The following is a 14,704-nucleotide window of genomic DNA, read 5'->3' as shown; positions in this document are numbered from 1 at the left end:
TTTCTTTCTTTCTTTCTTTCTTTCTTTCTTTCTTTCTTTCTTTCTTTCTTTCTTTCCATTAAAAAAATATTCATGTAATATTTTTTGAAAATAGTACGAGGTCAGGTTAGGTATAGTTTGAATGTCTTTAATTCATTATCAGTTGAATTTTTATTACTGTATTGGTATTCTTTGTGCAGTATTACTTATTTTTTTTCTTCTCCAGGTATACCTATTTTCTTCTCTTAATGATTAAAATATAGATATATGTATGTATACATATGATATTTTCCCTAGAATTCTCTAGGTTTTTAGAAAAATTTGAGAATAAACTTTTAAAAACATCATTTTCTTATATTGACCTTACTATTTAGAATATGGAAAATTAAATGGAGCTTTACTCAAGGCTGGAAATAGAAGTAATTATCTGTAAGGAGGTCTTATGGATGGGGGGGTAGGGGTTGTGTGAATCAAGGGAGACCTGACATTGAGCCTCTCCAGTCAGGTCAAGGAAGTGGCCTGAGGATCATACTGCCAGACATGCACAGCCATCCCAGAGGTACTGGGCCTTTGAGGTCCAATGGCAGCCTGCTGTCCTGCAGCCTTTCCTGAGAGCACACCCTCGAAACTGCCTTACCTGACTCCCGAGTGTCTGTTTCCTGGTGGCCCTCCTGCTGCATGATGCTCTCATGTTTTGCCTTTGCCTCTGTTAGGGTGCATTTTGCAAGTTCCCACTCCAGGCCTGGGTGTGCACTGGGCAGGACAGGCATGAAGTGGCCCTACTGCCCCTTGCAGGTGGAAAGTTAAGAGCTATTTCCTCCCGCCCGCAGTGCACGCCGCAGGTGCTGAGAGGGAAGCACCCTAATGCTGTGCCAGGGCCCTAGGGCCCAAAGAACTGATCTGTCATTCCCTTTCCAGCTTGATTGTTAATCAGGGTTTATCACGTGTTTGGGGGATTTTCTTTTTCTTGAGTGTTGACGTTTTATTTTTCCCAGTGTCCTTCACAATGGGTACAAGTGTTTCCTTAGGTCTGTTTTTTGGAGAAAAGGGCGTATGGCTTCTGTCCCTTGGCCTTGGCCCTGCTGGTCTGTGGTGCCTGTTGGCATTCAGGGTTTTTCCCTGTATTCACCAACACTTTGTGGTTGACGCTCGGGGAATTAGCATTCCTGGTGAAACCCAGTTACTCTCAGGGCTGCAACTAGCTTCCTTTCTGCTGGGAGTGGTCTGGGTCAACCCTGACCTTCCCTAGAAGGAGAAGTGTGGTAGACACGTGGTAATTAAAGTACTTTGGAAACTTTGCAAAGTGTGATAACTTGGAAATTACCTTTAATCCTTCCTTTTTAAAGGTTTTGGAGTTAAATTTATTTCAGGAGAGAAAGTTTATAAAAATGATATGTTAATTCAGAAATGGTCTCTATAACCTGAAAGTATAATTTTAGTGTTGTACCACGCATGCCCCGTTTTCGTCACTATCATAATTAAGGTGAGAATCCAGTCCTACAGCGTGGTTTGAAGTTTTCTATAAGCTGTAGCGTGACTCCCATGTGTCATCACATTGAACATACGCGGAGTGGTAGTGATCTCCAGTATTGACCAGTATCTGTGCACGAAGAGCTCGGTGCTAACTCTTCTCCTCCTCGTTCAAGCAGAGCACCCTGATTCCTGCGGAGGTTGAGGCCCAGGGCCCAGCTCTTCGGGCCGAGCTGCACGAAGAGGAGGAGAAGCGGCAGTTGTCAGAGAGCCAGTCGGAAGTGGTACTGGAGCAGCAGATCCCACAGCTGAAGGTATGGGGCTAAGGATGATTTGTGTTATTGCTGTTCTTCCCCATCTACAGAGTAAATAAAATGTTATTCTAAATTAATGGTGATGTGCGAAGTTAAAACATAAAATGTTTTCGTTGTCTTAGAAACAGATTTTTGTAGGCAATTTTTTTCACTCATTTTTCTATTATTATTTTTTAAGTATGTTGGCTAACATACGGTGTATATAGTGCGCTCTTGGTATTGGGGGTAGATTCTTGTCATTCACCGCTTACATACGACCCAGTGCTCATCGAGCCAGTGCCCTCCGCAGTGTCCATCACCCATTTTCCCCTCTCCCTGTCCCCCCATCAACCCTCAGTTTGTTCTCTGTACTCAAGAGTCTCTTATGGTTTGCCTCCCTCTCTGTTTGAAGCTATTTTTCCCCTTCCCTTCCCCCATGGTCTTCTGTTAAGTTTCTCAACCCCCACATATGAGTGAAAACATGGTATTTGTCTTTCTTTGCCTGACTTATTTCATTTAGCATAATACCGTCCAGTTCCATCCACATTGTTACAAATGGCAGGATTTCATTCTTCTTCATTGCCAAGTAGTATTCCATTGTACGTATAATCTTCTTTATCCATTCATCAGTTGATGGACATTTGGGCTCTTTCTATAGTTTGGATATTGTTGATAGTGCTGCTGTAAACATTGGGGTGCATGTGCCCCTTCAAATCAGCACTCCTGTATCCTTTGGATATATTCCTACTAGTGCTATTGCTGGGTCATAGAGTAGTTGTATTTTTAATTTTTTGAGGAACCTCCACACTGTTTTCCAGAGTGGCTGCACCAGTTTGCATTCCCACCAGCAGTGCAAGAGGGTTCCCGTTTTTCCATCCTTTTTCTATTTAATTTGGGTGGTTAGCATACCTTTCCCGCTAAGAATTGCCATCAAATATTTTAAATTTGAGAACGTTTGAGTCTTACTGCCTTGCCTCAGTGACTCAGCAGCAGCCACATCAAGGCTTTTCTTGCTTTAAGGAGACTGTTCTCATGGAAGAATGTGCAGGATGTCTCAACACTCAGCACCTTCTCTTACGACGACTTATTTTTTATTTATTTATTTATTTATTTATTTTAATTTTTTTTTTTTAACGTTTATTTATTTTTGGGACAGAGAGAGACAGAGCATGAACAGGGGAGGGGCAGAGAGAGAGGGAGACACAGAATCGGAAACAGGCTCCAGGCTCTGAGCCATCAGCCCAGAGCCTGACGTGGGGCTCGAACTCACGGACCGCGAGATCGTGACCTGGCTGAAGTCGGACGCTTAACCGACTGCGCCACCCAGGCGCCCCTTATTTTTTATTTTTTATATGTGTGTATATATTTTTTTATTTTAGAGGGAGAGAGAGAGAGAGAGAGAGGGAGCATGAGTGGGGGAGAGAAACAGAGGGAGAGAGAACCTGAAGCAGGGCTCTGATGCAGGGCTCAGTCCCACGACTGTAAGATTATGACCTGAGCCAAAATCAAAGCTCAAACGCTCAACTAACTGAGCCACCCAAGAGCCCCAATATGATTTGTTTTTAATATTTATTTTTAAAAGAGAGAGGGAGACCGAGCATACGCGGGGGAGGGGCAGAGAAAGGGGGAGACACAGAATCTGAAGCAGGCTCCGGGCTCTGAGCTTGTCAGCACAGAGCTGACTGAGCCACCTAGGCACCCCAAGATGATTTTTAATGTAGCTTTACTTTGTTGTTTCTTTTAACAACAGCTTTATTTTATATACCGTAAAAATTACTCTTTTAAGTATATACGTTTTAGTGATTTTTAGTGTATTCACCAAGTTGTGCAACTATTGTTGCTATCTACTTCCAGAACATTTGCATCACCTCAAAAAGACCCCCCCCCCCCCGCTCCCCCCAGCCGTAGCTGCCTCTCCCCTCCTCCAGCCCCTGGTAACCACTGAACTTCCTGTTTCTGGACATTTTATAGAAATGGAATCATACAGTCTGTGCCCTTTTGTGTTTGGTTGCTTTCACTTAGCACAGTGTTCTCTAGGTTTAGAGATGTAGCAGGTATTATTACTTGCTGTTTGCTCCTTGTTTATCTTGTATCTCTCTTGTTTTTCTGATTTTATGTTACTGCCTTCTTTTCATTTTAATTTCCTTGATGTTTATTTTCTATATATTTTGGGTTATTTTCTTAGGTGCCTGCCCTGGGGATTACAGTAATAAACACCTTATAACAGCATAGTTCAGATTAATACCATCTTGATTTTGATAGTTTACAAGTCTCTTCTCCTGTGTAGCTTCATCCCCTTCTCTGTCCTGTGTGCTAATATTGTCATGCAAAGTACACTTCCATACAATTTATGCTCACTGATTTATTCGGTTTCTTTCAACGTTTATTTATTTTTGGGACAGAGAGAGACAGAGCATGAACGGGGGAGGGTCAGAGAGAGAGGGAGACACAGAATCGGAAACAGGCTCCAGGCTCCGAGCCATCAGCCCAGAGCCTGACGCGGGGCTCGAACTCACGGACCGCGAGATCGTGACCTGGCTGAAGTCGGACGCTTAACCGACTGCGCCACCCAGGCGCCCCGATTTATTCGGTTTCTTACAAATCAGATAGGAGAAAAAAGAATTATAAAAACTGTGTTTACTTTGTCTTTCAGTTTACTTGTGAACCTTTACCAGTGTTCTTTATTTCTTCATGTGGATTCGAATGGACGTCTGGTGTCCCTTCACTCTAGCCTGAAGGACACCCTTTTGTATTTCCTCAGGGCAGGCCTGTTAGGATGACTTCTCTTAGTTTGTATTTATCCGTGAATGTTTTAATTTCTCCCTCATTTTGGAAAGATCGTTTCCTGGATATGGAATTCTTGGTTAAGTCTTTCTTTTGTCACTTCGACTGTATTATCTTATTGCCTTTTGGCCTCTGGAGGATGGTTTCTCTCCTGCTGCTTTCAAGGATCTTTTTTTTAGTCTTTCACAGTTTAATTGGGATGGGCCTTGGTGTGGATCTCTTTGAGTTTATCCTACCTGGGGTAATTGTGCTTTTTGTGTTTGTAGATTAATGTTTTTTCCTCAGAGTTTTGAAGTTTTGGGCCTTATATCTTCAAGTAGCCTTTCTACTCTGTTCCCTTTCTCCTTTCCTCTGCAACTCCCGTTACGTATATGTTGGTCTTTGAGGGTGTCCCAGCATGTCTGTGAACCTCTACTTATTTTTCTTAAAAAAAATTTTTTTTTTCATATTTATTTTTGAGAGAGAGAGAGAGCAAGTGGGGAAGGGGCAGAGAGAGAGGGAGACACAGAATCTGAAGCAGGTTCCAGGCTCGGAGCTGTCGGCACAGAGCCCGATGCGGGGCTCAGACTCACAAACCGTGAGATCATGACCTGAACCGAAGTCAGATACTCAACCAACTGAGCCACCCAGGTGCCCCTCTGCTTATTTTTCTTCTTCTTCTTCTTTTTTTTTTCTTTTTGGTTCCCAGACTAAATAATTTGAACTGTCTTCATATTTGCTGATTCTTCTGCCCATTCAAATCTACTGGTGAGCCCCTCTAGTGAATTTGAAGGGCTCTGGTTGGGGCATGCTTTGAGTGCTGTGGCGGGCAGTTTACTCTGCCTTAGCTTTCGTTTTGTGTTTGTGCAAGGTCAACAAGGAGTGAGCTCTTAGAGCTCTCTCGGGTTTCTCTGGACAGGTACACAGCCCTGTACTTGCTCCTGCCTTCTAAATTCCTAGGAATATGTTGGACTTTTTCAAAGCTCCCTCCTGACATCTCATACTCTTCAGACATCTCATTTCCTCTTAAAAGTGTTTCCTTTCAAGTTGTTTTGTCTACCTCTTACTGGCTCAGACTGTTACCAGTTTATCGGTTTCAGGTCATTGTGATGTTAAACAGTTGCTGCTACTTGATTTTGACTAATGGCTTGGGGATAGCATTGTTGCCAGACAGCTCTGTGAGATCATCTCTGAGAATAGAGCCTTTCATTTTCATTTTTATTTATTTATTTTTTTAATGTTTATTTAATTTTGAGAAAGAGAGAGCGCACACGCGCATGCAAGCTGGGAAGGGGCAGAGAGAGGAGTTCAGAGATCTGAAGAAGCAGGTTCTGTGCTGACAGCAGCGACCCTGATGCCAGGCTCAAACTCACAAACCACGAGGTCACGACCTGAGCTGAATGAAGTCAAACACTCAACTGACTGAGCCACCCTGGTGCTCCAAGAATGGAGCTTTTTAGTAAGCTGCAAGACAGGTTAATTAGTGACAGTTGGCGAGGTGGTGCTTTTGGAGATCCAAACACGTGTTTGTTCCCCCTAACTCTTAGGACTGTTGGGCTGTTTTCAGGGCTATGCCTGAGGTAGGAGTGTTGGGGTTAGGGCAGGTTTAAATACCTCTCAGCGCTTGTTGTTTAGATGAAAACTTAGACTTTGTTTTCAGTGAACACTCTTTGGATTGTTACAAGTCTTTCTTAATTTCCAGAACTCTGAAAAGTCGATTTTGACAGGTTTTGCCTGTGTTCCCTGTGCTTTTATGGAGGAACACATTTTTTGGAGGTCCTTATTCTATTATTCTGGAAGTGCTACCTCTGTAGTTTTTTTTTAAAGCTTATTTAATTAATATGCTTTAATTTTTTTTTAATGTTTTTATTTATTTTTGAAGGAGAGAGAGACAGAGGATGGAGGAGGAGCGGAGAGAGAGGGAGACACAGAATTCAAAGCAGGCTCCAGGCTCTAAGCTGTCAGCACAGAGCCCGATGCTGGGCTCGAACTCACAAACTGCGAGATCATGACCTGAGCTGAAGTCGGACGCTTAACCGACTGAGTCACCCAGGCGCCCCTTTAATTAATGTACTTTAATTCATTAGGTGAACTTTATTAAAAACAATTTTTATTTTTAGGAAGAAATAGGGTTTATCTTTGAAAACCAAAGGAACTTAGGTTTCTAAATACCTTGGAGTTTGATGGTCATGGTACCCTGGTGATGGGTAATTTCTTAATGTGGCCATTTGGGAAAGGTAGCAAGCTGTCTTTTTCATGTTCTGTATGAGAAGCACATTTGAGTGCATGTTCGCTGTGAGTGGTGGCCTTGTTCCTTCTGATCACTGCTCTTGGCATAATATGGACTCAATAAACATTTGTTGAATGAACTATATTTTAGCAAACATAGAAGTGGAACTGGCATAATTTTAGAGTTTAATGGCATTTTTGTTGTTAATGATGTACTTTTTGTACAGGGTGAATTCGAAAGTGAAAAGGAAGTTGCTTTACATGAACAAGAGAAGATACATAGACTTGAGTGCGAGCAAGTGCAGTCTCTGTACCAAAAAGAGAAAGAGTCTTTGTTTCTGCAGCTTCAGGAGAAGAATAACCAAATTCTGCAGGTATGTAAAATGTGTCTTTTCTTTGTTATTGTGTGTGTGTGTGTGGGGGGGGGGTAAAATATAAAATAACGTGTGTGTATATATATATATATATGTTATATATATATAAATTATATATAACATATATATATAAAATATAACATAACATAAAGTTTCCCATTTTAATCATTTTTAAGTGTCCAATTCAGTGGCATTAACGATGTTCACCGTGTTGTGCAACTTTCACCACTATCCATTTCTAGAACTGTTCATCAACCCAAGAAGAAACTCTGTGCCCAATAAACACTACCTCCCCATTTCCCCTCCTTCCAGTCCCTGGCACCCACCCTTCTACTTTCTGCCTGTATGAATTTGACCACTTTTGGGACCTCATATAAGTGAGATCATACAATATTTACCCTCTTGTGTCTGGTTTATTTCACTTAGCATAATGTCTGTGGAGTCCATCCAAGTTGCAGCATGTGTCAGTTTCACGGTTTTTTATGGCTAATAATGTTCCATGATATATAGATACCACATTTTGTGTATCTCTTCACAGATTTATCTGTTGATGGACTTTTTTTTTTTTTAATGTTTATTTTTGAGAGATCGAGCGTGAGTGGGGGAGGGGCAGAGAGAGAGGGAGACACAGAATCGAAGCAGGCTCTAGGCTCTGAGCTGTCAGCACAGAGCCTGACTTGGGGCTTGAACCCACTAACTGCGAGATCGCAACCTGAGCCGAAGTCGGCTGCTTAACTGACTGAGCCATCCAGGCGCCCTTATCTGTGGATGGACTTCTTGATGGTTGTTTCTGCCTTTTGGCTGTTATGAATACTTTCACAGTGAACATTGGTGTACAAGTATCTTTTAGTCCCTGCTTTCCATTTTGGGGTTTATGTGTCTAGTAACAGGATTGCCGGGTCATGCATAAATCTGTATCTAAGTTCTTGAGGAACTGCTAGACTGCTTTCCACAGCAGCTGTGCCACCTTACATTTCTTTCAGCAGCGTACAGGATTCTAATTTCTTCACATCCTCGCCAATACTTATTCCCCATCTCTTTTTTCTTCTTATAATTGCCATCATAATGAATAATGAGGTGGTATTTCACTGAGGTTTTGGTTTGCATTTCCCTGATGATTAGTGATGTTGAGCACCTTTTTACGAGCTTATTGGCCATTTGTATGTCTTTGAAGAAATGTCCATTCAAGGTCTTTGACATTTTGAATTGGATTTATTTTGTTGTTGTTGAGTTCGTTTTTTTGTTGTTTTTTTTTTTTTTTTTTATATAAGAATAAATGTGTATACAGGGCACCTGGGTGGCTCAGTCGGTTAAGCATCTGACTTCGGCTCAGGTCATGATCTCATAGTTCGTGGGTTCTAGCCCCACGTCAGGCTCTGTGCTGACAGCTCAGAGCCTGGAGCCTGTTTCGGATTCTGTATCTCCCTCTCACTCTGCCCCTCCCCAGCTCATGCTCTGTCTCTGTCTCAAAAATAAATAAACATTAAAAAAAAATTTTTTTTAAGCATAAATGTGTATTTATACTATTTTTTTAATGTTTATTTTAGAGAGGGAGAGAGAGAGACAGAGCACGAGCAGGGGAGGGGCAGAGAGAGGGAGATTCAGAGTCCAAAGCAGGCTCTGTCAGCACAGAGCCCTATGTGGGGCTCAATTTCACGAACTGTGAGATCATGACCTGAGCCAAAGTCAGACGCTTAACTGACTGAGCCACCCAGGCGCCTGCCCCTCGTGCATTTTAAATGAAAACTTGGGATGGTGTATATAATGTGACCCCTCTATGACCAGACTGCTTGACTCTCTCAGCCTCTGGCCTCCTTGTGAGAATAACCTCTGGTGAATTTGCCCCTTCTCTCTTGTGTCTGGGGCAGCCTCGGATGTTCATGTATTCTGTTTTTGTAGGCAATGAATATTGGGGGGGAGGGGCAGTCATTAGTAATTTTCAACTTTAATCGCCATCATATTTTGCCATATTTTTGTTAACAGGGATGATGAATGTTTCTTACAGAAATTTATTCTTAACTAAATTGTTTTATTATTTTTTTAATTACTTAAAAAAAAAAAATTAAGTAGGCTCCACGCCCAGTGTAGGGCTCGAACTCATGACCCTGGACATCAAGAGTTGCATGCTCTACCAACTGAGCAAGCCAAGTGCCCCTAAATTGTTGTAAATAAAGCTTTAACAATTTTTCCTGAACAGCTGGAAGACCAAATTTTATCCTTAAGACATGAGGTAGAAGAGTGCCATTCGGAACTGGAGAAGCTACAGCAAAGGCATGAAAGGGAAAACCAGGAAGGCACGAATCTCATTTCGATGCTGAAGTCTGACATTGACCTGTCTGACCGTGAAAGGTCAGTCACATGCTCCTCTCTGTTGCTGCTTCCCCAGTGCCTTCTCCACTAGTGGGATGGGACCCTGTGCCACATTATTCTTTTCCAGAAAAGTACTGAGTAACATAACAGACACCTGTATACCCACCATCTCACTTTGCCAAATCTTCACATTTTTGCCAGATTATAAAATTTGATGTTATAATGAGGCATTAACCTTAGAATTTAATTGCCAAATATCTTACCAGCAAAAATAGGTTTATTCCAGAATAACAGAGAATTGGAGCCAGTAAGCCAGTGTGACCCAGCTAGGGCAACACCACAGGCAAGTCTGGAGAATGGAGCAGAGGAGGCTCTTATAGAGGAAAGGGGATTGGGGCTTTCCTCAACAGAAAGTCCATTGGAGTAAACTGGGAGCCGGGAAGTTTAGTGGCTTCTCATTGGCGGGCTGTGACTGTCTCTCCCATTGACTGAGCTGTGACGGTCTCCCATTGGCTGAGCTGTGACTGTCTCCCATTGGCTGAGCTGTGGCAATCTCTCATTGGCAGAACTGGGACTTTCTCATTGGCTGGGCTGTTGCCTGGACAGGAAGAAACCTTCCTTCCTCCAGCTGGGATAGTGAAGTAGTATCCTGGCAAGATGTCCCTCTTCCTGATAGGTCTGCAGTTGATAGGGCACCAGAGTTCCCCCTGCTGGCCCCCTGACTCCACTCTAAACGAGTTTTTCTATTAATTTTCACACTTAACCCCTTTTGATCAAGATCTTCCCTTGAATGCATTGCTGATCAAGAGTCAGGTTTTTCACGTTTAGTGGTTTTGTCCCTCAGTGCCGGGAAGGACCCTTCTTGGTTGTCCTGTCCTATGTCAGGAAAGGCTGGCTATGGGGCTGGAGGTGACTAGAGTGCTGAAATTCGTCATAGTTTCTTCTTTTTCCCCCAATGTCCTGGCTCTTTGCAATAGGAGAAAGTAGATGGTTTTTGGTTTCGTTTAGGGGCCATCACTTGCAAGATTTGAAAGTTGACGATTTCAGCAGTCTTTTAGGTGATTCATGTAGGATATGAGTAGCTGGTTTGCCATAGTAACTAAATATGGGCAGTTTCCCATTCCATCCTGGTCCTTTTAACTAAAAGAGATAGATCCCAGTTCACCCTGTTAGAAAAAAACATATAGAGTTGAATACTACCCAGGTGGATTCAACATAAAGAAAAACCAGCAGAATAGTCTCAAATGACAATTTGGAGTCCATTGTAGTAGTGATGAACAGGTTCGTCAGGCTTTTGTGTGCAAGCCTCAATTTTGTTCCAATCAGTAGGCTTAGAAAAAGCTATTGTAATTGCTCAGTGATTTCCAGTGAATTTTCTAGCATTCTGACAAGTTTAAGGGCTTGATTCTCTACATCCCCTTCAGGATCCCCTTCAGGATCCCCTTCTAGATTTCCTTTCCTTTGGGCTAGTCCCAAAGGAAAGCTAGTCATCCAGCATTTGGCCTGGCCCTCACCAGTAGGCATGTGGACAAATTGATGTAAATGTGAGAAACCAGGTTGGTTTCTATGCAAATAACTATGCTAAATAAACCTGGGGGGGATCCTTGGTTCCTTTAGGGAACCCCTTAACCATGGCTCACAGTTTGGCCTTAGACCAGAGAACGTAAGAAGCCTGAGGTTTATTTAGAGTCTCAGAAGACTTAACTTGAGAGAGGCAGCTTTTAATAGGTTCGGGAGAGGCGAGAGTGGAAAGAGGTTCAGAGGAAAAGGGAAGTTTGGCAGAGACAACAGAGGAAAACGGCACTGGGAGCCGGGTCCCAGCACTAGGTGGCCGCCACATGTCTCCAGAGAAGATTGGGGGCGGGAGGGGGGGGGCAGGTAAAGAGGCCTCAGAAGCCATTCTTACTTTTTTCAGTTGTTTGCATCATTTTAGAAGTAATATTTTGCAAAGAGGCAAACTTAGAATCCTGAAAACATCTGGAAGCCTTGATATACCTTTTAAAATAGCCATCCCATTCAGTTTTTTTTTTTTTTTTTTTTTTTTTTTTTTTCCTTTTGTTAGGGAGCCATGGCTTTCTAATTCAGTTTTGAGGAAAACAAGCTTAGGGAGATCAAAACTTCCTCGTAATGGCCATCGAAGTTCTAAATTACTTCCGGTTAAGTCAGTTCACTTAGTTATAAATGCACATGTGGAGGGACCATCGTTTGTTTAGCATAAAACCAGCTAGAGTCCTGGTAGGGAGGGTACCCCTGAAGCATTTTGATGGCTGGGATCTCTAGTCTTAGAGGGTTTTCTCTAGAGCAAAGAGACCAATTCCTCAACAGCACAGTTTCAACAGGAACAGCCCACTCCGGAAGGAATCAGACCCAAGGCCAGCACAGTTCCATTGCAAACAGTCTGATCCAAACAGGAGTGGGACCCAGTGCCTACACATTTCCAGCGGACACGGTTCGCATAGGAACGGTCCGGTTCCAAGAGGGAGTTGGACTGAAGGCCAGCACAGTTTAAGCTGAAACCTTTCTTTGTCCTGCTAGGCTGGTAAAATGCAGTACCCAAGTGCACGGTACCTTTTTCTGCTGCCTCCTGGGCTGTGTCCCTCTTGTCTGAGTCAGTCAGGATCAGGGTCATGGCCTACTATGTGCTTCTTTCAGGAGAGCTCTCCGAGACACTCTGCGGAGGCTGCTCGGGTTGTTCGGAGAGACGCTGAAGGCCGCCGTCACCCTGAAGAGCCGGATCAGTGAGCGCGTGGGGCTGTGTCTGGAGGACGAGAGCCCGCGTGAAGTGCGGCCCAGTGGCCAGGGCCCATCTGCAGGTGAGCACTAGGACGGCCCTGTGCCCGCGGACCCCGGGCCGGGGTGCATAGCACCATCCTCCTCCTCCCCGCTGGGGCAGGGCTGGACGAGCTCCCTACGCCCGAGACGGGTGTTGTCTCTGGGACCCGGGTGTGCTCGCCCTTCCGCAGCGCTGGTCGTGCGGGCTCGCTGGCCACATGGTGTATGCAGGTCCCTGCGTTTCCTCACTTCACAGTACCGGTGCTCGAGGAGACGTGGCCTGAGGCAGCCCTGCTGGAGCTGGACAGAACTTTGCCTGAATGTGCAGAGGTGTCTTCAGAGGCTGAAATTAGCAGTCACGTCTGTGAAAGCTTTTTCATGAGCCCAGAAAATTCACTGGAGTGTGAGCAGCCAATTAGGAGGATTTACCGGAGCCTTGGCCTGGCAGTGGACGGCCTCCTGGAGCTGGCTCTGGACTCCACCAGGCAGGTGAGACATGGCTCTGTGCACCGTCTGAACAGGTCTGTGACCCTGATTTAACTCCTGTTAGTGTTCCTTGTTTTTTGAGAAGGACAACAGGTCGAACAAGTGGGTGGATGGAATGGTTTGATGATCTACAGTTGATGGGGGAGGGTCCTGCAGCCCCCAGGTGCTCTGCCGGGCACCGTACATGCAGGGCTAGAAGGAACATTGTCACTCTTCCCGGTGGATCCGGCTTCTCGTGTTCACTCCTCCTCTGGGCGTTGGGGGACAGAAACTCCATTCTGGGTGTGACCCACCTTCCCCACATGTCTTTTTGATCTTCTGTCAGTACCAACCATACTCTGCTCTGTGTCTTTACTAAGTGGGAGTCTTTTCTGAACCAGAATTTCTGAGGCTGTGGGACCGCCGTGCACAGAGAAGAGCTGAGCATCTGGTAGATAATGCGGTTGGGCCTCTCGCTTCCACTCTGCTTTTATCTCCTGCACCGTTTTAGTTTCGGGATTGTCACTAGAAAAGGGAATTGTTTGTGTGAATCTTTTAGAGCATTTTAGACAATTAGGAAAGACATTAAGTATGAATGCATGAGAAGCAGTATAGCAATTTTTCCCCCATTCAGCCCAATTAGAAACTAAACATTTTTAGCCAAGACATTGCCATTCACATCCTAGAAATACTTAAGCAAGTTTTCCCTACTTGGTGAGAGTGTGAGAAGAGGCAGCTTAGGGCTGTTTTCAAGGGAAAACCAGTAGATTCCCTCAGAGGCTGGTCTGGGGGTGCAGTGAATATGAGGGAGGCCCAGGCTAGGTGCCCAGGTGTCTGTTGGCACAGCTGGGCACAGGTATTTGGATCCAGAGGTTAGTGTGGGCCCTCCAGGCTGGAGCTGGCCTGGGAGCCTCAGAGGGCACAGGAAGGCATGTCTGCCAGGGGAGGAAGGGGAGATGGGGACCCAGGGCTGAGTCCTGAGTGGGTGGCATCCAGGGAGGCCCAGAGGGATGTCAGGGAGGGAGGATGGGTCTGCAGGTGGTGAAGACGTGTCAGATCTTCCCACTGTGGTGACCAGCCCAAGGAGAACTTCCTCCCGGCCCGCCCACCCCAGGCCTCCCCATCTCCTCCTCCACCTGTGGAACAGCAAGTGGTCGTTCCTGCCCAGGTTCTAGGCTCTCGATGGACAGTTTTGTGATCTTTGAATATACATTCTCCTTAGCTTTATTGTACAGATAGATATGTGGTATCAGTAGTTCACGAACATGTGAATTTTCTATGTAGTATTGTGTCTATGTGCAGAATTTTTCCTTTTTTTTTTTAAGTTTGAGAGAGAGAGAGGAGGGGAGGGGGTAGAGAGAGAGGGAGAGAGAGAATCCTGCAGGCTCTGTACTATCTGTGCAGAGTGTGACGTGGGGCTCAATCCCACCAACCTGTGAGATCATGACCTGAGCTGGGTTCAAGAGGCAGATGCTTAACCCACTGAGCCACCCAGGCTCCCCTGGAATTTTACTTTATTGAAAATTGTTGAATGAGTAGGTTTATTTAACAATTGACCTAATATTGAATGCCAAAATGGTTTCTTCCGCAATATTTGTATTCTACTTCTACACAAGTGGAATTCTGTTGACGTTAGCTTTATATTGAAGTGCAATTCTGGTTTTCAAATGTGTTTTAACAGCTGGAGGAAGCACGTCAGATTCATTCTCGTTTTGAGAAAGAATTTAGCTGTAAGAACGAGGAAACAGCGCAGGTCGTTAGGAAGCACCAGGAGTTACTGGAGCGCCTGGATGAGGAGAACACGGCCCGGACACGGCTGACGCTGGAGCTGCACCAGGCGCGGGGTGAGCGCCGGCTGTGGGCGGGGAGGGTCTGCAGGGGCGCGCCGGCCAGAGGCACGTGGGACGGGGAAGCATTAACGGAAGCGTTCAAAGCAAAACGTAAAGCTAAAATAAGACAGATGGCGTGAGGCCTCGGGGACTTTGCTCACAAAAGCCGTTGCACGCGCAGGCTCTTCGCGGGAGCCAGGGCTGTGGCAGCGGGTAGGGC

The 14,704-nt window shown here is 44.8% G+C and overlaps 1 protein-coding gene across 9 annotated transcripts in view; it reads left to right on the top strand.

The window, feature by feature from the left end:
• The window catches only part of PCNT (pericentrin), a 134,966-nt gene that overhangs the window by 62,490 nt on the left and 57,772 nt on the right, over positions 1-14,704 (top strand). For 8 of the 9 annotated variants that reach the window (XM_040483678.1, XM_040483685.1, XM_040483677.1 and 5 more), the window contains 6 exons: positions 1,626-1,763; positions 6,962-7,108; positions 9,306-9,457; positions 12,071-12,231; positions 12,447-12,679; positions 14,337-14,499. In XM_040483678.1, coding sequence (XP_040339612.1) covers positions 1,626-1,763; positions 6,962-7,108; positions 9,306-9,457; positions 12,071-12,231; positions 12,447-12,679; positions 14,337-14,499 — 994 coding nt within the window. The remainder of the gene's footprint in view (positions 1-1,625; positions 1,764-6,961; positions 7,109-9,305; positions 9,458-12,070; positions 12,232-12,446; positions 12,680-14,336; positions 14,500-14,704) is intronic. The other variant, XM_040483676.1, reaches the window with a different exon arrangement.

The sequence above is a fragment of the Herpailurus yagouaroundi genome, unplaced genomic scaffold (genome assembly GCF_014898765.1).
Source record: "Herpailurus yagouaroundi ecotype Mexico unplaced genomic scaffold, PumYag 162, whole genome shotgun sequence".
Classification (NCBI taxonomy): Eukaryota; Metazoa; Chordata; class Mammalia; order Carnivora; family Felidae; genus Herpailurus; species Herpailurus yagouaroundi.
The sequence above is the reverse complement of the archived record's forward strand: the minus strand, read 5'-3'. Positions and strand labels throughout refer to the sequence as shown.